This window comes from Phacochoerus africanus, chromosome 9 (assembly GCF_016906955.1).
Source record: "Phacochoerus africanus isolate WHEZ1 chromosome 9, ROS_Pafr_v1, whole genome shotgun sequence".
Taxonomy (NCBI): domain Eukaryota; kingdom Metazoa; phylum Chordata; class Mammalia; order Artiodactyla; family Suidae; genus Phacochoerus; species Phacochoerus africanus.
Window position 1 is genome coordinate 115,490,015 of NC_062552.1, and position 24,222 is coordinate 115,514,236.

At 46.3% G+C, this 24,222-nt stretch overlaps 1 protein-coding gene across 1 annotated transcript in view; it reads left to right on the forward strand.

The window, feature by feature from the left end:
• Positions 1–24,222, forward strand: part of DGLUCY (D-glutamate cyclase) — a 123,040-nt gene that overhangs the window by 93,539 nt on the left and 5,279 nt on the right. The window contains 11 exon segments of the mRNA XM_047797550.1: positions 2,119–2,236; positions 3,396–3,458; positions 4,657–4,763; positions 4,766–4,829; positions 9,696–9,757; positions 9,760–9,838; positions 11,502–11,503; positions 13,249–13,366; positions 22,941–23,023; positions 23,128–23,208; positions 24,003–24,154. Coding sequence (XP_047653506.1) covers positions 2,119–2,236; positions 3,396–3,458; positions 4,657–4,763; positions 4,766–4,829; positions 9,696–9,757; positions 9,760–9,838; positions 11,502–11,503; positions 13,249–13,366; positions 22,941–23,023; positions 23,128–23,208; positions 24,003–24,154 — 929 coding nt within the window.

The following is a 24,222-nucleotide window of genomic DNA, read 5'->3' on the forward strand; positions in this document are numbered from 1 at the left end:
GGGAATTTCCATATGCCGCAGGCATGGCCAAATAAAAAAAAAATTACTGGGATCCCATATAAGTAACCATTAATAACAGTTTTATGTTTGTCCTTAAACTCAAGACTTTTTCTTTGGCCTTGAACCTACAAGACCACTCTCTAGATAGATAGATAGATAGATAGATAGATAGATAGATAGATAGATAGATAGATAGATAGATATAAATATACCAATATGTATATTGGAGTCATACTATGATACTATTTTAGGACTTGCTACTTTCCCTCTCAAATATGTTGTAAACATCCTTCTATGTCATTAGTCTTCTGCAACATCCTTTTTAACGTTTGTGTAGAATTTTATTTTATAAATGATCTACCATTTGATTAACAGCCTGTTGTTTGACCCATAAACTATGAACATCATTAAGACTACGATTGCGTGCATACCCACCGTCGCTGTGTTAGGATAAATTCCTGGAAGGGAATTGCTGGCTCCCGGGGAGTGCAGATCTAAGGGGTGACTCACCCTCCAGACAGATGCTCCCATTCCACCCCCACAGGCCGTGCACGAGGGGCCCTTTCCCCCCAGCCTCCCTCCACCTGGACCACTTCCTAGCTCCACATAGGACCTCTGAGGTTCAGAGCTCTCAAGGGACAAGGCCAAGGTCACACAGCTGCTGGGATGTACCAGTGCCTGGACTGGAATGTTCAGTCTGCAGATTCTGGTTCTGGTTCTGTTCCTCCAGAACCAGAATCCAAGCCCTGGGTGCCTCCTTACTGTCCAGGCACCTCAAGGGCAAACTGACATCCCCCACACCCCTCAGGCCCCGCTCTCCTCCTGGCCACAACTGGGGTGGGAGGTCTAAGGTCCATCCTGCCCTCACATGCGCAGATTCGCCCTGGGGTCTTAGCCCCTTCGCCTTAGGAGCTGACTGTTGCTCATATTCTTTGGTGGCTTTTCTCCTTTCCTTGTCCCACTTGCCCCACCTTCTGACTGTCCTCTGGGCTCCCTCTCCACTGACCTACCTGCACGAAGCCCTTGTCTTAGGGTTTTGCTTCCAGGGAACTCCCAACTAAGACGTGGGGTGGCCTGAGCATGGAGTGGTGTGTGAGTTGGGAGGTTGTGCTGCCCTCTGGGACTGGCTTGGGGGCCACAGGCAGCATCTGTAGTAGATGCGGCTGATGATCCTGAAGCCCCAGGTTCACCAGGTTCACCTCGGCTGCCATGGGCGGGTCCCGCCCGAGCCTGGGCCTCTGCCCCTCCAGCAGGGTGGGAGTGCCAGGGGTCAGTGCCCCGAAAGCCTGGGACCCAGGGCATACTGCCCAGTCTCCCTGTCCTCTGGAAGGACAGTCCCTAGGTGGGTACCACACAGCTTCATAGAGGCAGGCAGGATGGAGCCCCCTTCGCCTTAGGAGCTGACTGTTGCTCATATCCTTTGGTGGCTTTTCTCCTTTCCTTGTCCCACTTGCCCCACCTTCTGACTGTCCTCTGGGCTCCCTCTCCACTGACCTACCTGCATGAAGCCCTTGTCTTAGGGTTTTGCTTCCAGGGAACTCCCAACTAGGACCATCCTGCTGCCCTTCCTCCTCCTCCTCAGGGATTCCCTGTATTGGTGAGAGTTTGTGGAACTGCTGTAGCAAAGGACCCCCCCAAGAGGCTTTGCTCACATACAACAGGTGTGCCTCCCTCACACACCAGCCCAGGGCGCCTCCTCCAGGGTGAGCGTCTAGCTCAGCAGGAAGGGGATCCACTCCACTGGGTCACTCAGGGACCCAGCAGCTCTGCATCCCACCGTGAGACCCCCAGGGGGCGCTAGCTGTCAACATCCCAGCTCCCCACCCCAGGAAGGGAGAACTGGGAGGGGTACCCGGGGTGTGTGGCCAGGCCAAGGCAGAGGCTCCAGCAACTTCCATTCACACTTCCTTTCTACTGCTCTCTGATGGTCACACAAAGAGGACCACACTTAACTGAGAGAGAGGCTGGCCCACCCCTTACCTACGTACCCTTCTCCACTGGGTGCGAAGTGCTGCCCCTGCTCCAATCCACTTCTGAAACAAACCACCAAGCTGCCTAACTTTCTACTGAAACACAACTATACAAGTTTGTGATTTTATTTTGTTCTTGCCATTTTAGGCAGCCAGGGCATCTGGCACCTGCTCTGTCAAGGTGAGCTGCTGTCACTGTCCCATGTCTGCTCAGTGAACAGGACTGACAGCCGTCCTGCCCTCACTGACTGTGATTCTAATGGAGTGTGACAGTCGGTGAACCACCTGGGAGAAAAGCCCTGCACGTATATAGTTTGTTGGAAGGTGAGACGCTGTGGGGGAAATTGGACCTGGAGAGGGGACAGCCAACTGTGCCCACTGCTTCCTGCGCTGGGGGCTCTGCCATCCGCCCACTGCCCTGTGGTCCACTTTCCAAGCGGTCGGTTGTGCTGCCCTCCTGCTCACCTGACCACCTGCTCTCAGGCTCTGTTGGACCTCAGCTCAGACCTGGGTCTCACCCACACCAGGGCTTAGAATTTGGAATTTGTTGTATTTGATTTTGCAGGACTGTTCATTACATGTGGACGAAGAAAGCAGAAGCAATTTGGCCTTTTAATGACAATGATTTCAATTCATTTTATAACTGAAGCCTAGGACATGTTTAAAGAAGAAAGCTGTCATTTATTCCCTGTCTTGAGCAGAAGTTGATAAATTGGTTCTTTGTAGCTTAGGTGGGGGGTCTCCTCCTGCCCCGACCTTTGTTGCCTGGGGCTCTTTCTCTCTGTGCCCCCACTGGGGATACACTGTGTGCCCTGCCCTGGGTGGCTCCCTGATGCCCCATCTTACTAGTATCCTATGTCCTCAGTCCAATGTCAAAGAAACAAGAAAGAGTCAGGCTTTGCTCAGCACCTGCTTTGTGCCAGGCCCCCAGCTCTGTGCTGGCGCTCATCGCACCATTGTGTCCATATCAGTCCTAGGTGAGGTCATGATTAATCTTTTTTTTTTTTTTTTTTTTTTTAGGGCCACACCTGTGGCATATGGAAGTTTCCAGGCTAGGGGTTGAATTGGAGCTGCAGCTGCCAGCCTATACCACAGCCACAGCAACACCAGATCTGAGCTGAGTCTCAGCTTAGACCACAGCTCGAAGCAACGCTTAACCCACTGAGCAAGGCCAGAGATTGAACCTGGCCTCATAGATACTAGTCAGGTTCATTTCCGCTGAGCTATCCTATTCTGCAGAGGAGGAAATCACTGAAGCTCAGAGAGGTCCTGAGCTTGCTCAAGGTCACACAGCCAGGAGCTGTTGCTTCCCACCAGGGTTGTTTGGCTCTACTCAGCCTCCTTGCCAAGCCACCGGGCCACCCCTCACAGCACACAGAGTGGCTGGGTCTTTCCGCTTGTCCTGAGTGCCCCCATCCCCTGCAGATGCCTGGTGACTACCCTCTGGTGCACCCATTGCCCCCTGCTGGTCTTTCCCCCAGATGGGAGGTGGGGCCAGAGGGGGCAGTGGGAGGAGCCACAGAGGGGCATTTGGGGATCTCTGACAATTTTCTGGCTCCTCACCTTGAGTTCGCTCCGTGGACACACTAGGGTGGCAGTGACAGCTCCCAAAGGGCTTGGGGAGACAAGACGGGGGGTTGGGGTGGGAAGCAGCTGTCTCGAGGTGGTTTTAATGTAGACAAGATGCTTACTCACATTGAATTTATGGGAGGGATGAGGGGCTGATGGAGATTATGGGGGTGACCAAAGCTGCCCCTTGGCACTGATCATAGCCCGCAGAGCAGCCCAGGAGCTCCTGTAGAACCAGCGGGACCGTAGCATTGGGTCCACCATCCCTGTCCGGGGCCTCTGTTAGCCTCCTCAAGCTCAGCCCGGATGCGACTTGGTCCTGGACCAGCAAATACACAAAGCTTCTACCCTAATTGCTATGAGGTGGTTTAGTTCATGAAAACCAAGTCCATGTTATTTTATTTCGGGATTTGTGTGTTCCACACATCCTACCATAATATATATTTTTATTGTAATTTGAAAATGTGCTATTTTTAAAAGAGATGATTCCAATTCACTTTGGAAACCAGTAGCTAGGTCCAAGGTCAAACTCTAGGCCAAACTCTAGGACCTTTCCTCTTTTTTTCTTGACCGTCCCTGAAGGTAGTCAGGGAGGTAGGGGTGGGAAGAAGATGAGAACTTAAGTTGGGAACTGGAGTCATGACACCGCCCTGCATGCTTGGGGCTTCGCCCAAGTCAGTTCACATCTCTGAGCCTCAGTTTTCCTTCTCTGTAAAATGGGGGAAATAATGGTTCATATCACACAAGACTGTTGTGAAAAGTAATTGAGAATGTGCGTGTCACTTGCTTATCAGGGGGCTGGCCTACCGTCACCATGGGCAGCAAAATATGTCGCCAGCACCCACAATGGCAGCAGGCTAGAATAGGCTTCCGGTCACGTGGTATTGGGGGCACCTGTGTGCAACCCACAAGACTGGTGACACTACTGCGACTTCATCCCCATCAACCCTAGGGTTTGTTCAGGTCTAAAAGGAAACTGAAGTGTCTTCTGTGTTGAGGTCTTACCTAGCAAAGTATTATTCTACAGGCTTACCCAGCAAAGTATTATTCTGCAGGCTTACCTAACAAAGTATTCTACAGGGAGATACTCAGTAACAGTAATGGTTACTTTCCAAAGGAGCTTTCAAGAAGCCAACGTGAACGCCCCCAGCGCTGGGGCTGATGGCTCCACCCTTGGCCCTTCCTCTCAAGGTGTTCTGAAGACACGGATCCCAATATTAATTTACAAGGTGGATCAGTGGGAGCTGGCCAGACATTTCTATGCAGAGATGGGGACCCCAAGTCACCCAGGTAACGTGTGTCCTGTCTCAGTTTAAGTGGGTGACAGCGGAGAAGCCCATATGATGCTGACTTTGGCAACAACATCCCTGCACGTCTCAGCCTCCCGAGAAGACAGAGCCAGGAGCCCAGGGTTTTGATGGGCCAGACTCACCAGCGAGGCTGGGGGGTTTCAAGGTGTCTGGGGGCTTTACAGTGGGTCTCTGGAAGTAGCGAGTCCCTGAGAGATGGCCTGTCTTCCTAATATAGGAGAAGATAGGCAAATTATTAAAACAAAACAAAACTAGCAGTTTCTCAAATTGGGTCATGACCATTAGTGAGAAATGAAATCATTTCAGGGGTGGGAAGGGGACGTGTGTGACCAGTGCCTTTGGAAAAGGAAATAGAGAAGTGTCATTGTAGGAGTTCCCACTGTGGTTCAGCGGTAATGAGCCTGCCTAGTATCCATGAGGATAAAACCCATGAGGTGGGTTAAAGAATCTGGCTTTGCCGTGAGCTGTGGTGTAGGTCAAAGATGTGGCTTGGATTCAGCATTGCTGTGGCTGTGGTGTAGGCTGGCGGCTACAGCTCGGATTTGACCCCTGGACTGGGAACTTCCATGTGCCACCAGTGCAGCCCTTAAAAGCAAAAAGCAAAAAAAAAAAATTGTATTTCTTGTATAGTAATGGTAAGTACCTGTGTGTGTGTGTGTGTGTGTGTGTGTATTTTTTCCTGCGTGTCGTGGTCAGACATTCTGAAAAATATATCTTTATTGTATATAGGGATGTTTTCCAGATCTTTTTTTTTTTTTTTTTTTTTTGCTTTTTAGGGCTGCATGGGAAATTTAATCGGAGCTACAGCCACCGGCCTACACCACAGCCACAGCAGCTGTGGCTGCATCTATGACCAGCATCACAGCTCACAGCGATGCCAGATCCTTAACCCACTGAGCAAGGCCAAGGGATTGAACCTGCAACCTCATAGTTCCTAGTCAGATCCATTTCTGCTGCGCCACAACAGGAACTCCAGATCTTATGACTCTTAATACAGTGTTTTGCAAACTTTTTTGACAACAATTCTCAGTAATACATTGTGCATTGTGAACTAGAACACGCATACATGTAACTGAAACAGAAATTTCAAAAAACAATATTTACTCTTGCTATGTGCCATGTACTTGGATCATTCTATTCTATTCTATTTTTCAGAAAATGCTGAACTGGCCTAATAAGTTTGTTTCACAACCCACTAAGTGTCCACTTCAATTTTTTTTTTTCTTTTTAGGGCCGCATGCACAGCATATGGAGATTCCCAGGCTAGGGGTCGAATCAGAGCTACAGCTGCTGGCCTACACCAGAGCCACAGCAACACAGGATCTGAGCTGGGTCTTCGACCTACACCACAGCTCACGGCAACGCCGGATCCTTAACCCACTGAGCAAGGCCAGGGATTGAACCCGCAACCTTATGGTAACTAGTCAGATTCGTTTCCACTGAGCCACAACGGGAACTCCCACTTCAAATTTTAAAACCCTGCTTTAATAGGCCCAGAGGGGACAACTCTATTGCAGCTCCCAGCAGAACCCAGTGTTTAAAATGACTCTGAGTCACTGAGGAAAGTTCGATTGTGGATCCAATATGCTATTTAAAGCTACAAGAACATGTGTGGTGCATAATAGAAGTGTTTATATTCTCCAAACAGTTGGCATTCAAACAAAGCTCTGGCAACTCAGGGGGAAACTAGAAAATTCTCTTGGGTGGGACCTCAGGTGCCACATAACACAGGTGTGGCTCTGTTGGCTGAGTGGAGGGAGGTGCGACAGACCTGACCGCAGGGAGAGAGGGTTCCGCTGTCTTTGGGAAGCTGCAGTAACTCTCCAGGGCGCACCTCCCAGGCCGGGATTCCTTCCCACTGCAGCCAGACGGACCCGCATGGCCTCAAAGTCAACCTATCTCCCCAAGGTATGTAACCAGCACCCCCCACCCCTGCGGGAAAGGTCCAGAAACGGGGTTCTCTTTCCAGAAGAGAGGATGTATCCATCTCAGCTGGAGCTCTTGCTCTAAACTGCCTTTCCATCGCCCCTGAGGTCGGTCTAGAGGGAATTCAGGGTCAAAGTTCCTTCCGCTTCCTGATTCTGCTTCTCAGAAAAAGCAGCTGCTTTTCCCTTGACTGGGATTGGCCTCGGGAACCCATTCTAACACCTACTCAGGGGCCTGCCATCCAAGCATCCGTGGTGGTGCCACCTTCTCGCCCAACCAAAGGACAGGGACAGACATGGAGATCTTGCTTTCTAAAATATGTGCGGAGTTCCCGTCGTGGCGCAGTGGTTAACGAATCCAACTAGGAACCATGAGGTTGCGGGTTCGGTCCCTGCCCTTGCTCAGTGGGTTAAGGATCCGGCGTTGCCGTGAGCTGTGGTGTAGGTTGCAGATGCGGCTCGGATCCCGCGTTGCTGTGGCTCTGGCGTAGGCCAGTGGCTATAGCTCCGATTCGACCCCTAGCCTGGGAATCTCCATATGCCGTGGGAGCGGCCCAAAGAAATAGCAAAAAGACAATAAATAAATAAATAAAATATGCGTAGGCAGAGCATTCAGAGTTAAGTTTTTTTTATTACTGTGATAAAATATGCATAACATAGATCTTACTATTTTAACCATTGTTTTCTTTTCATGGCCACACCTGCGTCATATGGACGTTCCTGGTCTAGGGGTTGAATCAGAGCCTCAGCCAGGGCAACACCAGATCTGACTCTTATCTGCAACCTGCACCGCAGCTTGTGGTAATGCCGGCTCCTTAACTGACTGACTGAGGCCGGGGATCAAACCTGTATCCTCACAGACGCTATGCTGTGTTCTTAACCTGCCTAGCCGCAGTGGAAATTCCTATTTTAACCATTTTTTAGTGTGCAGTTCAGTGGTTTAAAAAAAAAAAAAAAAAGTATGTTTACCTGGTTGTGCAGCTGTCTCCACCATCCGTCTCCTAAACTTTTCATCTTCCCAAACAGAAACTCTCTACCCATTGATCAAAACCTCTCATCGCCCCCTCCCCTACCCCCTGGAAACCACCGTTCTACTTTTTGTCTCTGCAGATTTGGCTACTCAAGTAACTTATAAAGTCAAATCATACAGTATTCGTCCTTCTGTGGATTTGACTACTCAACTTATAAAGCGGAATCATACTTTATACTGATTCGTCTTTCTGTGGGTGGCTTATTTCTCTTAGCAAAATGTCCTCAAGGTTCATCCATGTTATAACAGGCCAGAATTTCCTGCCCCCCCCCCTTTTTTGTCTTTTTTTAGGGCCACACCTGCAGCACATGGAAGTTCCCAGGCTAGGGGTTAAATCAGAGCTGCAGCTGCCAGCGTAAGCTACAGCCACAGAAACTCCAGATCCAAGCCACATCTGCAACCTCCACCACAGCCACAGCAACACCAGGTGATCCTTAACCCACAGAGTGAAGCCAGGAGGGACCCATGTCCTCATGGATACTAGTCAGGTTTGTTACTACTGAGCCACAACGGGAACGCCCAGAATTTCCTTCCTTTTTAAGGCTGTGTAATCTTGCCTTGTATGAACACACTGCGTTTTGCTCACTTGTTCATCCCGCAGGGGACACGTGGGTTGCTCCCACCTTCGGCCTGATATAAATAGTGCTGCTCTGAACGTGATGGATGAATAGCTCTTTGAGATCCAGGTTTCAATTCTTTTGCATCTGTACCCAGAAGTAGAATTGGTGGATTAAACTTTTTTGAGTTAAACTTTTTTGAGGAACCACTATACGGTTTTCCATAGCAGAGTTAAGCTTTTAAAGAACTCCATCCTGGGGGGCTTTAGAGAAATGGAAACGTGTAATGTAATTTTCACCTTAAATTAGATGATTGAAACAGTATTCCTCCTAATCCTGTTAGCAACCACAACCACTAACACTGAGCCCTGAGTGGGTGTGCAGGTGTGTGCTAAGCATCTCTTTTGCATTTTTTTTCTTGTCTTTTGTCTTTTTAGGGCCACACCCACAGCATATGGAGGTTCCCAGGCTAGGGGTCTAATCAGAGTTATTGCTGCCAGCCTACGCCACAGCCACAGCGAAGCCAGACCCAAGCCACGTCTGCGACCTACACCACAGCTCACAGCAACACAGGATCCTTAACCCACTGAGCGAGGCCAGGGATCGAACCCGCAACCTCACGGTTCCTAGTCGGATTCATTTCCCCTGCGCCATGATGGGAACTCCCTCTCTTTTGCATTTTCTCCGTTAACACTTTCAACACCCTAAGAGGCAGGGACAGTTGTTAGGCAGCCTGACAAATGCAGAAAACGAGGGTTACAGCATTCAAGTGACTTGCTGAAGGCCTGTAGCCTCGGGACCTGGACCCAGCACCATCTGATTTCACAACCCATGATCTTACCAGCATGCCACCTGCACAGCCTTCTCTCTCTAACGCTTTCTGTTGGAAGATGTCTATCTTGTGTTAGAGTCATTTGTCTTCTGTTTCCATTCCTTTTTAACCTGTTTTGTTTCTGTACACTGAACAAGATCCTGGAAGAGGGCTGCTGTGGGCCCCTAGCAGCTGACACTCAATCCACTGGGTACTGGCTGCCCGCCGGGGTAACGGAGACCTGGGTGGGGCACCAGCAGCGTCCACTGTGGTAACCCTGCCCGTCAGCTTCCCGCTCTCAACCTCTGCCTCTAGTAAACTGTCGAAGATTCTGACACTGTTCCTTAGAATGATCTGATAGACTAGCCCCCAGCCAGGCTCAGGCACACAGTAGATGTTCAACCAAGTTCTGTAGGAATGAAAGAAGCGCAGAGCGAAGGGTCCTTGGCCCAAACACAGGATGGCATGACCCAGCCGGGCACTTGGCTTTCTGGAAGGACCCTGTGCCCTTGCCCCCTGGCAGGTTCGACCATCTGGTGGCCATCGAGCTCCCGGGAAGGGTTGTGCGTGGCAATTACTACAATGCTGGGAGATGAAGATCCAGCCCTTGGTGGACCCTGTGGATAATCCTTTCAGATCACAGAGGATTCCTGGAATCTCGTCGAGGTAAGCCAGGCACTGGGAATCTGAAAGGGACATGTCAGCCCTCTGAGCCTTGTTACTGATTGTTGAACACGTGACAGGAAGGGGTCATGTGGGACCATTGTATCTCACTTTGGTGATGCTGTTTGTTCATTGTGGCCAGTATAGTCGGTAATGACTCTGTCATTTAGAAATCCACTGTTCCCATGAGCAGGAAAGGGAAATGACGCTTAACCGAGCATATTCTAATTGTCCAACTCTAAAACATTCAAACAAATAGTCAAATAACGACAGGAATGAAGTCAAGGCATGATATTATTATTTTGGTAGGAACAGGCTGAATGTGCCATGTGTATTTGGTGTCATCCTATGAAGGTGTTCATTTTTTAATCTTTCTTAAATTTGTGATGCGTGTCGTATTTTGATGGCAAATAACGTCATGATATGACATTTGTGTTTTCCAGAATTTGATAGTTTTCAAAGAGGTTTCACAACCATTGCATTGTTTAAAACCCGTAGTAAGGCAGGGGTAGTTTCCAAAAATGAGACCTGGGGAGGTATCTGGAGGCTGCCTGGTTAATTAGCGTTGGTAGAACTAGGGCCCTACTGGAAATGCCTGACATGGAATCCCATTGCCTTTATGAATTTCTCAAAGGCTGATAGAATACCAGCGTTCCTCCCCTGGGGTGGGAACCAGACCCTGGAGGAATTAAGGCATGTTTGTCATTCCATATTTATTCGCTTTCTCCATTCAGAAACTTCAGAGTGTTTCCCAGACTCATTAGTTGCCTTTGGCTTTTGAGGTTTTGAGGAGACAATGAAAGCCTTCCCGGCTAAGTAGATTTCTGCCAATCGCCCTGGTCTTTCCCAGAAGCTGCCTTGGGTGTGTGTCCCGAAGGGTGGCTGGCTTCTGCTTCCTGCCTCTCTGGGCTGGGCGGGCAGGCCAGGACCCAAGATCTGGGGGGTGGGGGTGGGGGGCTCCCACAGTGGAGAGGAAGGGGTTTCTGCCTCCAGAGGGGCCAGCGGGGACCAAAAGTGCTGCAGGGCACACACTCTTCCCCCGCTGAGTGGACCCCCCATCTGCGCTGATCCCCCTAATGAAGCCCCCAGGATCCGGGGGGAAGCAGGTGGGGCTGGCTGTTTGTACTTTCGAACTGTCCCCCATGGGCCCCTGGACCCCTGAGGAGCCTGAGACCCTCCGTGGCTGCCCACAGCCCCTGCTCAGCAGAGCTACCCTCCCTCAATGCTCCTTTCTCTCCTCTGATCCATCGACATGGCTATTCCTTGGGTCCCCAGGCAGCAGGGAATCGCACTCAACTGAGAATTGAGACCCCCCACCTCCTACTGCTTACTCCCCAGGTCCTACGCCTCTCAAGGATTCTGTAAAGTGAGGACAACAGGGCCCTGGACAGGACACCCTGGGAGCAAACACGATGAACTGTATGGATGCCGAACAGCAGAGACAGATGTAGACAAGACATGGAGGCCAGGGGCAGGTGGTATTCCTTCATTCAGTGGGCTGTCATGGATCTAGAAAACTGTTCGGAGAAAAATCCTCAGGGTGCAAACCAAAGGCATCCGGTCACTCACGCTCCTTCTGAGATAGGGGAGCTCCGGCTGTGGCTCAGCAGAAACGAACCTGACTAGTATCCATGAGGATGTGGGTTTGATCCCTGGCCTCATTCAGTGGTTTAAGGATGCAGTGTTGCTGAGATCTGCAGTGTACGTTGCTGATGAGGTTTGGATCCCGTGTTGCTGTGGCTATAGTGTAGACCAGCAGGTCTCTGATGCCCAAGGAGAGTCAGCTCTAGGCCATTTTCTACCATCACATGACGAATGCTCGCCGCTGGTGTAATTCTTCCATATGTTTGTAGAAACAGATACCAAAACAGTCATATGCCCACGCGGTAGGCTCAGAAGGCCTGGCCTTCTGTTCTTGAGGCACTTGGGCAAGCCCTTGGTGAATGGTTTTCTTGAGGCAGCTGCAGCCACCTTCCAGAGGCAGGTTCAGCTGACTTCTAGTCTACAGAATCCTCCAGAAATACCTGGACACAGGACCAAATGGTGTTCCGAGAGCATCACTGCCAAGGGTACACGATGCTAGGCTTGTTAGATTTTTTTCATCTTGTTTCTGCAAGGGTGGAGTTGCCTGGTAATTATTTTTAGCCAATTCACCTTTTTTTTTTTTGATAGGCAAGAAATAGATTTATTAAGATAGGACACCTGTGAGAGATGCAAGCCAGCAGGCACGGAAGCTCTGCCCCGAGAATTAGGTGGGCTACAGTCTTGTAGGGTTTTTTGGTCCTTTTTGTCCTTTTAAAGCCACACCCTTGGCATGTGGAGGTTCCCAGGCTAGGGGTCTAATCGGAGCTATAGCTGCTGGCCTACACCACAGCCACAGCAACACCAGATCTGAGCCACATCCGTGACCTACACCACAGCTCATGGCAAGGTTGGATCCTCAACCCACTGAGCAAGGCCAGAAATCGAACCCGCAACCTCATGGTTCCTAGTCAGATTCATTTCCTCTGCTCCACGACGGGAACTCCGAGGTGGACTACAGTTGTGTCATCCAGGGGAGTGGTGAGGGGGTCAGCTCACCTATCTTGAACACCGTTTATTTCACCAGTGAATTAAATAATTTCTAGCATTTACTTAGTCTAACATTTATTATGCTAATTGACAAAGGTGGTGCTGGTCAGATTGGCTTTTAGCCTTGTGGTCTCTTTCAAATGCTAATTGGCCACTCCTCGGGGGGGGGGGGGGGGGGGGGTGTATTCATGATTAGGCTATTTCAGGTGTTAACCAGATGCCCATCTGGTTAAAATTAACTGACACACAAACACTTCACATCCTTTAAACCGAAGGCTGTGCGTAGATTACAGAATTGACATTAATAAACTATAGTATGCGGTTTCCAAAAGAGACAGGTTGGGGGGTGGGGGGGTGCGCTGAGGACTTGGGATGGAAATGCTGTAACATTTGGTTGTGATGACTGTTGTCCACCTATAAATGCAATAAAATTCATTAAGTAATAATAATAATAATAAAAACTATACCAGTTCCCTTCTGCCAACAGACTGTCACATTAATCTGTCACACTAATGGCATTCAGGGCCATGTGGCCTCTGCCTGAGCAGGAGCCACTGGAAAGGAGAGGAGGTTCTGAGTGTGGCCATCTGCCGTGGACCTGGCACCTTCAGCATAGGGGGTGCTCCGTCTGTGACTGGAGAACATGACCCAGTAGGTTTAGCGAGTTTCAAACGTCCTCTCATTTTTAACTAGAGACATTTCTAGAATACCTGAAGAAACACAACAGCTCCTGGCCGTCCTATCCAGAGCCGAGGCCTCTCCCCACCCTGAGCCACAGATGAACCCCCCCCGCCCCCTTTTTAGCTGATTCTGTACCTTGGCTGAGTTCCCCTTCCCTCGAGGGGTCAGTGACAAAGGCAATGAGCTTGGAATGGGCAAAGTTAAGGAGGCTGCCAAGAGGCACTTAGGAAATGAGGACATCACCGCCTATGACGTGCAGCTGACTTTTGGTCACTGCCGGTGAGTGCTCAGACGGCCAACCAGTCAGGAAAGGCTGCTCAGGTGGAGGGACCTGACTTGAAGTCTGCCCAGCCAGAAACTCGTCTCCTCTGTGAGTGGAGTCTAGAGGCCACCAGGGCAAAAAAAAAAGGATCTGATTCTTAGTCTCTGGCCTCTCATTCAGTCATTCAACAAACATTTACTGTGTGCCAGGCATTGCTCTGTGTACTGAGGTTGGAACAACAAGGGCCCTGCTCCACAGAGCTCCTGCTCTGGCTCTGGAAGCTGGACAATGAGCCCTAACAAATAAATACACCAGATCATGCTAAACAGTAGTGAGAGCTACAAGCAGATGAGAGAGAGTGACAGGCAGGCCACTTTAGATCAGAGGGGTCACCTCTGCTTTTACCTGTGTCTCCTGTAGGGTGGAAAGGAAGAGAACAATCTGGCAAATTTGTGGAGCATGCAAGAGGCTTCCCACTCTTCTTTCACTTACCTCTGCCCAGGACACCCGGTCCCTCTGTGCAGCCACCCTTCCCATCAGCACCAACCTTTCCTGTGTCTAGGTCCTTCTAGCCCCACCCTTCTTCCCTTGACTATACCACAAGTTTCAGGAATTTTTTTTTTTAAACTTTTTAGAGCCGCACCCGAGGCACATGGAGGTTCCCAGGCTAAGAGTCCGATCGGAACTGCAGCTGCTGGCCTACACCACAGCCAGAGCAATGCAGGATCCAAGCTACATCTGTGACCTATACCACAATTCACGGCCATGCTGGATCCTTAACCCACTGAGTGGGACCAGGGATGGAACCTGCATCCTCATGGATCCTAGTCAGATTCATTACCGCTCTGCCACGACGGGAACTCCAAGTTTCAGGAATTTTGACAGATACCTGAAAAAGGCCCTCTCCCATTTCATCAACTAGGCAAAAATGTAACTTGTCAAAATTTGTGGGATTCAGTGAAAGCTGGGAAATGTAGTACATTGAATGTATTAGAAAAGAAGAAAGACCTAAAATCAGTCAATAATCTAAGCCTCCACCCTCAGAAAACTAGGAAAAGACGAGAAAATGAAATCTAAAGAAGGAAAATAATATCAATTAGAGAAGAAATCAATGAAATTGAAAATAGGAAATTGATAGAGAAAATTAACAAAATCAAAAGCTTGTTCTTGAAAAGATCAATAAAATTGATAAGCCTCCAGTCAGCCTAACTAAGAAAAAAAAGAGAGAAGATACAACTAAAGTGAGAAGAGGAAAAAAAAACAAAAAAACACAACAGGGAGCTACAGCTGATGGTGCCCTGGCCCTAAAGGTGTATTGTTCTGTCTTGTTTGGTGCCTGGATCCTAGTGGAGGGATCAAAGTTTGTGGTGGGATGTCACAGGGGTACTCCCAGGTCAGGGTCCTTACATGAGGGCTCAGGTCCGATCCCTTTTCCTGGTCTTGAGGACCCTCTCAGCCTCACGTCCCTGATCCCCACCATGTCCCTATGATCCAGCCATGCATGGCCACTGCCCTTGCTCAAATACAGCATGGCTTGCATTGTTTAAACTGAAAATATGAGGTGATAACAATACTTCACCAACATTCTCAAAAGGGGTAGTGAAGGGTAACAGAAGTCAAACATATTATCCTTTCGGAGTTCCCTGGTGACCTAGTGGTTAAGGACTTGATGGTGTCCTTGCTGTGGCTCAGGTTCAATCCCTGACCCAGGAACTTCTTCATGCTGTGGGTGCAGCAAAAAATATATATACATGAAATATTAAATATATATATGAAATTTTATATATATATATAGTCTTAGCATAACACAATCAGCATTTTTTGTTTTGCGTGTTGGCTTCTAATTCTCTCCTATGTGTATATGCTATTAAACTTCTGTTTTGTTTTATCCTGCTAATCTGTCTCATGTCAATTCGATTCTTAGACCAGCCAGAAGAATCTAGAAGGACAGAGGAAAATTGCTTCCTTTGTGACAGTTGTTGGCACAGTCTGAGGACTCAGTTTTACTGGCTGGATACTACTCACCCTGAAGCTGCTGCAGCTGAGAAATCCGTGGACAACTGATGAAAGCGGGCAGCTAGTTCGAGTTCTTACCTGTTGGTCAGCCTCCCAGATCTCTGCTTGCGGGTCTGGTGGAAGTGAGAGTGACCAGAGCCCTTTGTCTCTTTTCTACAATTAAATTAACAGGAGAAAATATCTGTGGAGCTAGTTCCTTGGACCCAGCAACTCTTGGTTTGAAAATCGGCAGAGTGCTCTGGATTTGTTGATCCTTTTCCTCCCAAAGATGGTTATTGTTTTTCTGTATCTCTGTCTATTGTGTTGTTTGTCATAAGAAGGAAATTCCATCCGGCAGGATGCAGGCATAGGCCCTTTAAGCCTGTTGTGCAGCCTAGCCCTGCAGACTGGTGAGTTCGAAGGTCTTACCAGAAAACCAGCATCTATATTTAGACAAACTTTGCCATGAGTTCATATGTACAAGATAAGAGCTATTGGCAAGGAATATCTTACAGGCACAGCTGGGCCGCTGGTGGATATTGGTTGAGCATTTAAGGCCATCAGGGCACTTGCCATCTCAAGAAGGCACCTGTGAAAGGACAAGTTGGTTATGGGGTGGGTTAGAGCCACACTATGTCACCTGCCGATCTCAAAGATATGTCCATGCCACAAGGGACACTGTAAAATACCACAGTCCTCAGCCTCCCTCTGTGTCCCTCTTGAATATAGTTTGCCTCCAAAGAAACCTAAAACTTTGCTTAAAGCTGTTAACGTGCATAGAAGAAAAAAAACTGGATGATGTTTCTCCAGTTTGGAGTTTTTTAAACTGGAAGGCAAACGTTATCATGAGAAACCTGACCAATGATGACTTGGGGCAATGAGTAAGTCAATTAATCGAGTTAAAGATTGACAACAGGAGTTCCCGTTGTGGCCCAGTGGTTAACGAATCTGACTAGGAACCATGAGGTTGCGGGTTCAATCCCTGGCCTTGCTCAGTGGGTTAAGGATCCGGCATTGCCGTGAGCTGTGGTGTAGGTCGCAGACATGGCTTGGATCTTGTGTTGCTGCGTAGGCTGGCAGCTACAGCTCTGATTCGACCCCTAGCCTGGGAACCTCCATATGCCGCAGGAGCGGCCCAAGAAATGGCAAAAAGACAAAAACAAAAACAAAACAAAAAAAAGATTGACAACAGGGGAGGCCCCTCTGTGATCAGTGAGTTAAGAACCCAACTGCAGCAGCTCAGGTTGCTGCAGAGGTGTGGGTTTGATCCCCAGCCCAGTGAAGTGGTTAAAAGATCCAGCGTTGCCGCAGCTGCAGTATTGGTTCCAGCTGTGGCTCGCATTCAATCCCTGGCCCAGGAACTTCTATGTGTCGTGGGTGTGTTTATTAAAAAAAAAAAAAAAATTGGCAAATGGCCTGGGTCCCTTGGCTTGCCCCCTTCCTGTGGACCCAAAACCTTTTATGCAAGAGTGGGTAAATAGCTAGGGGATGAAGAGACGTTTCTGGGACTCCTTGATGCTGGAAACTCACAAGCTGAGATACCAAAACCCATTAATGGAACCCTGACTCAGACGACAATGAGACGAAGAAAAGCAAAAAGTACAAGGGTTGATAAGATTATGAAGGTTGAAATGTTTGAGGTGTTACATGAAGAGGTTAAACGATGTTGCCTGAATGTCTTATGGACAAGGATGTTGTGTCTGGCTGGGAACACGTCTCCCACCCAGTACTGTGGGACTGAGACCTCTGGATGGGGTCCTAATGGGGACTATGGTCAAAGGTAGAAGAGTTGATGAATTAAGGTGAAAGCTTTTAAGAAAATTGGCATTTTGAATGGGCTTTATGTAAGGTGGTGCTGTCTCTTCTGCCTGAATATTTTGTGGGGGTGGACGTGGGGTCTCACTGGAGAATTCCATTCTCAGTGGAATGGTTTCCACTGCTTGATAGTCTAAGACCAGGTGGGCATATAAATTCCATCCTTTGGGCAATGTTAATTAAACATGCTGATGAGAACCTGAGCCCATGCAATGTGAGATGAAAACTGGGGGCTAATACTTGGACCTGATAGGTGCAATAGTGGAAGCTTTTTGCCCCTTGGGTGAATTGGTCTGGGGGGGACTTGAGCTCTTATAAAGAGGGCCTTTGTTGAACGCCTTGTGTGGACTTTTGAAGGTATGACACATTGAACTGTGACATTCTAGAACATAGAAATCTGTTGATTTCCATTTTAGTTGGAAATCTTCTCTCTAATATAAATAAGCAAATTAAATAAAGTAAGTTGGAAGGGCAGGTCAGCCTTTTGATATAAATTAGGGGGTTGGCCTGTTCTTTGGGGAATTGAAAGCAATTGTCTCTGTCTTGCAAATCTGTACAAAATCAGAAATGTGGAGTTCCCGTCGTGGCGCAGCGGAAACAAATCCGACGAGGAACCATGAGGTTGCAGGTTCAATCCCTGGCTTCACTCAGTGGGTTAAGGATCCAGCTTTTCCATGAGCTATGGTGTAGGTTGCAGATGCGGTTCGGATCTCATGTTGCTGTGGCTGTGGTGTAGGCCAGCAGCTGTAGCTCCGATTAGACCCTTAGCCTAGGAACCTCCATATGCCAAGAGTGTGGCCCTAAAAGGACAGAAAAGACAAAAAAAAAAAAGAAAACCAGAAATGTAAGCACAGCCTTCAGTCACCTTAAACTGAGCCCCATTAACTCAATTGGTTGAACTTGAAAGAAAAAAAGAGAGAGAGTCCTTTTCAAAAGTACAAACTGCTGGAAAGTTCCCTCACCCGAAATCTAATCCTAGCCTCCTTAATTATTTATCAAGGACAAATACAAATATTAAGTCCTTTCCACAAATAGTAAAAGACCTTTGCCATTGGAGTGAATAAACTTATCTTATTCTGTTATTTATAAATAGTGAATTTTACATTGTTGTACCTGATTGGTAACTAAAATTTCAAATGAAAGCTGTGAGGTCTCTGGCTATCTCTGTCTATATGTCATGTGTGTATGTTATAGAGGATTTTCTACCTTCTGATGGTGTTGCCAAAATTAACTTGTAAAATAGCTCTATTTAATTGACTTAAAAGTAAGCACTTATGAATTAAATATTTCTAACTATAACAGATGAACCCAAATATTTTTCAAGTTTGCATGACCTAAGATTAACCTTTAGTATATATTTTAGTATATAAAAGCAAATTTAAAGTTATTGTTTTGGTTAAAATAAGCATGTCTTTAGAGTTATTCAGCATTAAATATAAAACTTTTATTCCATCTGCGTTTACTAGTCAAATAAGTTCATGTTATTTCTGTTACAAAGTTTTTCAGCAAGAAAAATAACTTGGGATGACGGCTGACTTTGCCTAATGTCTTATGAGATTTTTATGGGTAGCTAAACATAATTGTTGGGGACAAATGATTTAGATAAATATAAATGGGATGAGACTTAACATAGTTTCCAAAATCTTTTAGTAACTTAAAACTTTAGAATTGTTCTAAGTTGAATGATGGGAATTCATTGAATGCTTACATCATTTCCAAATAAAATAAAATACTGAAACATTAATTGCTGAACAAGTCTAAGTTTACTTTTGTCATCTTATTACAAAAACCTAAAGATATTTGGGTCTGTTAGAAACATGGATTATATTGCATTGAAAAAAAGAAAAAAATTATGCTATGAGGAAATAGATGTTTCTAGAAATGAATTGTTTCTAATAAATATAATACATGTAAAAATACATTATACAATATGAATGTATTTTAAATTACTGGTATAAAAAACAGTTCACTATTGCTTACTTTTTAGTTTTTCACTAGAAATTAAGATTTCCAAGGGTTAAGAATTCTAATTACTCTGTAACAAAACTACTAAAATTAATAAGGAAAACATCTTCATATGTAAGGACATTTTTAAAAGGTGTAGGCAATGGGAATGCATTTTGTTAAGGGAAAATAAAGTAATTTTGTCTTAAAAAGAGGTGAAAAAGAGAGGGAAAGCATAGGACAAAGTCTGAATGTAAAAAAAGAGTTATAGAAGGCCTGTGGAAGAAAGAACCTTGAGAAAAGAGTTTTATATGTGCTCAGGACTGGCTAAGATTAGAATAAATTTAATTGAGTGAATGAATTTTAATATATAAAGTAAGCTGGTACGAAATTAGAATCTTGTTTTCTGTTAAAAAGACAAAACTCTGCTCTTGATAAAAATTTGTAAAATATTTTTTTTACCTTTGAGTCGTCTGCCTAAAAATAAGAGATTTTATGTTTTAGCAAAGTAATTTCCTACGTTGTTTTTATCAGGCCTTTAATTGCTTAAGCTGAATCTTTTCAATATTATAAGAGCTAATGTTTTTTTTAAACAGTTATTTTACTTTCTTTTTTTTTTTTTGTCTTTTTGCTATTTCTTGGGCCGCTTCCACGGCATATGGAGGTTCCCAGGCTAGAGGTCGAATCGGAGCTGTAGCCACTGGCCTACGCCAGAGCCACAGCAACACGGGATCCGAGCCGCGTCTGCAACCTACACCACAGCTCATGGCAACACCGGATCGTTAACCCGCTGAGCAAGGGCAGGGACCGAACCCGCAACCTCATGGTTCCTAGTCGGATTCGTTAACCACTGCGCCATGACGGGAACTCCTATTTTACTTTCTGTACTTGCCTGTGACGTCTTTGTCACTTTGATTAAATGGATAGCTAACTATTTTTCACAGTGACCCATCATCCCATTTGACCAAGTGTTTTAAAACCTTTTTTTTTTTTTTGTCTTTTTGCCTTTTCCAGGTCCACACCCACGGCATGTGGAAGTTCCCAGGCTAGGGGTCTAATTGGAGCTGTAGCCACTGGCCTACACCACAGCCACAGCAACGCGGGATCCGAGCCACATCTGCAACCTACACCACAGCTCAGGGCAGCGCCAGATCCTTAACCCACTGAGCGAGGCCAGGGATCAAACCCATAACCTCGTGGTTCCTAGTTGGATTCATTAACCACTGAGCCACGATGGGAACTCCTAAAACCTTTTGATATTTTTGACAAACTTCCTCAAATCAAATTCTAAATGAAGTCCTTTGACCTCTATTTAGCTTTGGGATTTTTTTTTAGAGGACTCTTGAAAAATCTCAAACAGAGATATTAGATTAAATAGGCTTATTTCATATGTTAAATAAATTACATGGGCAGCATTGTCAACTAAATGATGATAAACCTTCTTAGGTTATTTTGGATGAGTAAATGTTATTAATATCAATGTTCTAGAAATTATATAAAATTCTTAAAATTCAGATGTGTCCTTATGTAATGTTACTAGTCTTAATTCCAGTTATTATCTTAAAAATCACAGAAATAACCAAATTTCCTTGTCAGTTGCATTGTACTCAGATCTTTAACTATGACATTTTAAGTTTTTTGTCATTTATGCAGTTATTATTTTAGGTTGGTGCCTTTCAAAAGTGCTCTATCTTCAAGAAGCTTCATAAGGACTTTTTGACAAATGTAGATTTCTGAAAACTTTCAGATCATACCACTGAAGTGGGTAAGAAATTACAGAACTCTAATGGGAAGGCTTCTGAAGGTGTCCTGAATGTGCTAACAAAAGATCAAGGTCAACAAGAACTAATTACATGGGACTGAAACTGTTAAATACAGTTATAATTTTTATGACTTTTTGTCTGAAAAGCAAAAAAAAAAAAAAGACCTTTCCTCTTAAGCTATGGTTTACAGCAATTTTGTAACTTGTACTTTTTGTAAGCAGAATTGAAAACATTCGTTTTTTTTCCCCCTACCTGATCCCTCTAGAATTTACAAAATCTTAGTGAGTATTCTTATTTTCATGGCAATATAGTTATTTACATAAGTGCACTAAGAGTCTGTTCTCCTTGGAGTTCTCTTGTAGTGCAGAGGGTTAAGGATCTGGCCTTGTCACTGCAGTGACTTGGGTTGTTGCCATGGCGCAGGCTCAATTCCTGGCTCGGGGGAAGACAAAATAATAATAATCACCTGTTCTCTTTGTAACAGGACACACTTGGAAACAATAGTTTTATTTGTTTTGATTGGGATGTCATATTTGAGAATATGCATAGACTCAGATATGACCAGATAGCTTTAAGGAACTGAGGTTGTCTTTATGCAGCTATAAAGCCCCTCGGAAAATTAGCCTGGCACCTTATTTACAGCCTCCCAGTGCCTCACCAAGTGAATAAGGAAGGTCAGTTTCTGGCAGGCATGGCAACCTCAGGGTATTCAGGGGACCTCAAGAGGGAAGGAATTCACCCAAATCTATAAGTATTACAGGTGAGTCTGATGGCAAGTTCTTGGCATGGCTTCCTGGCCTCAGAAGGCTATTAAAAGTTCAATCTGGAGATTCTTTAGGAATAGTTCCAACAAAGCAGATTTAAAAGAACCTATATCATCAATTGCTATTCTTGCTGGACTTATATAAATAATCAGGCCAAGTTTAATGAACTAAACTTATTTTGCAAACAAATTAGTCCCGGGTTTGGCTATCTTGAGTAGAAATGCGGTGATTTTCGAGAGGAAAAAAAAGTGTGTTTCAATGAAACGATAATACATATTTGTGAATATTAGAGTCTAGCTCCGTTAATTATCTTTGAAGTCTGGTTTTTCTACCTGTAAATTGGACTAGATTCTGAATTCTTCTAGGTTTCTCAACTATTTGGCTACAACTTTGCAAACTAATGCTACCAGTTTTTCTCCCACTTTTGACTTGGAATCATTGAGAATCGGAGTTGCCCTTTTCCTGAAGCCCTGCAAATGGACGCTGAACAATTCGATATAAACTTGAGAGGTCACCACAATAGCCTGTGTTTGGACAAACTTCATGCTTGTTGCTATGTGAGCCACTCCGAAAGTTAACCTGAACGTCTGATGACATCATCAGAGACATTTCAAACTGCCAAAATGCTTCAACCCTGACATCTAGAAATCTTTTCAACTGGCAGCTCTCAGGACTCAGACACTGGATTTATACCTTGCTCCAACCTTTGTTTTCCTTTTGTCCCCATAGAACTGCCTCTTATTAAATCCTTTTAAATACCTGATTGCACCTTATAGGCCTAACTTTAAGAGCCCACCTGCATCACCACCTCTTGAAGTAAATTTGACGGGACTGACCTGTTGCCAGGACTAAGAGAAGGATTTGAAGAGATAGAACAGTCTACCAACTCAGCTTCTGAACTGGGAAATTTCTTGAAGACATTTCAAAGGCTGTAGGGAGCAAATTTAGTCACGCCGGGAGTCTCCCTTGTGGCTCAGTGGGTTAGGAACCCAATGTTGTCTCTGTGAGGATACAGGTTTGATCCCTGGCCTTGCTCAGTGGGTTAAGGATCCAGCTTTGCCACAAGCTGGTTGGTTGCAGATGTTGCTTGGATCCAGTGTTGCTGTGGCTGTGGTGTAGGCCAGCAGCTGCATCTCTGATTCGACTCCTAGCCTGGGAACTTCCATAGGCCACAGGTGCGGCCCTAAAAAGAACAAAGAAAAAAAAGTAGTCACCCCAAAATATGTCTCTTTGGTGTGAGGATTCATTTAGGATGATCCTTTTTAAGAAACTGAAGACTCAAGAAGTGTTTCTTCTTGGATCCCCCTTAGCTGCCTAAAGAATTTAGATAAAGGGCTTATTCCTGAAGTAGAGCTACCAGCAGAGAGATCCGCTAAGACCATGGGCAGGTGGGGTGGGAGACGCTGGGCAAGGCCTACAGATCAGGGTCCGCTCTGTGGCCCATTGTCTCTGCGGGGCCCAGCAAACATTCATTTACCATTTCCTTTCCACCTCCAGGTGAACTGCCTTCTGCCCCTTTGAAGTCCCAGGCCCGTGCCCCCAACAGCCTCTTTGCTTTAGCGGAAGATGGCATTGAAGGTGAGAGCAGCAGCTGTTTGGACGAGTTTCTCAGTTCTCTGGGGTTTCTCCCCCGCATACATGTTGTTAAACTTTAAAAAAATATTTTTCCTATTAATCTGTCTCATGTCTCACATCAGCCAGAAGAGCCTAGAAGAGCCTAGAATTGCAGAGGATTTTGTCCTCCCAACACAAACTGCATGACCTTTCCAATTCTATGACAGAATCTATTTTTTTTCTTTTTTCTTTTCCTTTTTTTTTTTTGTCTTTTTGCCTTTTCTAGGGCCTCACCCGCAGCATATGGAGGTTCCCAGGCTAGGGGTCCAATTGGAGCTGTAGCCACTGGCCTACGTCAGAGCCACAGCAACGCAGGATCTGAGCCACATCTGCGACCTACACCACAGCTCACGGCAACGCCGGATCGTTAACCCACTGAGGGCAGGGACCGAACCCACAACCTCATGGTTCCTAGTTGGATTCATTAACCACTGCACCACAACAGGAACTCCAGAATCTTATTTTATTTTATTTTATTTTTTGCTTTTTAGGGCCACATACCATGGCTTATGGAAATTCCCAGGCTAGACGTTGAATCAGAGCTGCAGCTGCTGGCCTACACCCATCCACAGCAACTCAGGATCCCTAACCCACTGAGCAAGGCCAGGGATCAAACCTTCAACCTCATGGATACTAGTCAGCTTACTTACCACTACTATCCAGCTACTTACAGCTACTGTCCAGTTCATGGATACTCAGCTCATTACTGCTGAGCCACAACAAGAATTCCTTATGATGGAAACTTGTCTTTGTTCCAGGCGTTTCTAACAGGGGAGGTTGTGCCGTGGCCTGTGTGCTATACATCCCGAACTCATGTGAGGTCCACAGACGTTACCTGAGGGAGGCAAGTGGGCCCTTCAGAGCACCTGGGGAGCAGAACCAGGCTCAGGCCCTCCCGTCCATCTTTAAGGCAACCCAGCCCAGCAGACCACTCTCCTGGGTGCAACTTTTCCCCAGAGGAGGAGCAGACACGGTATT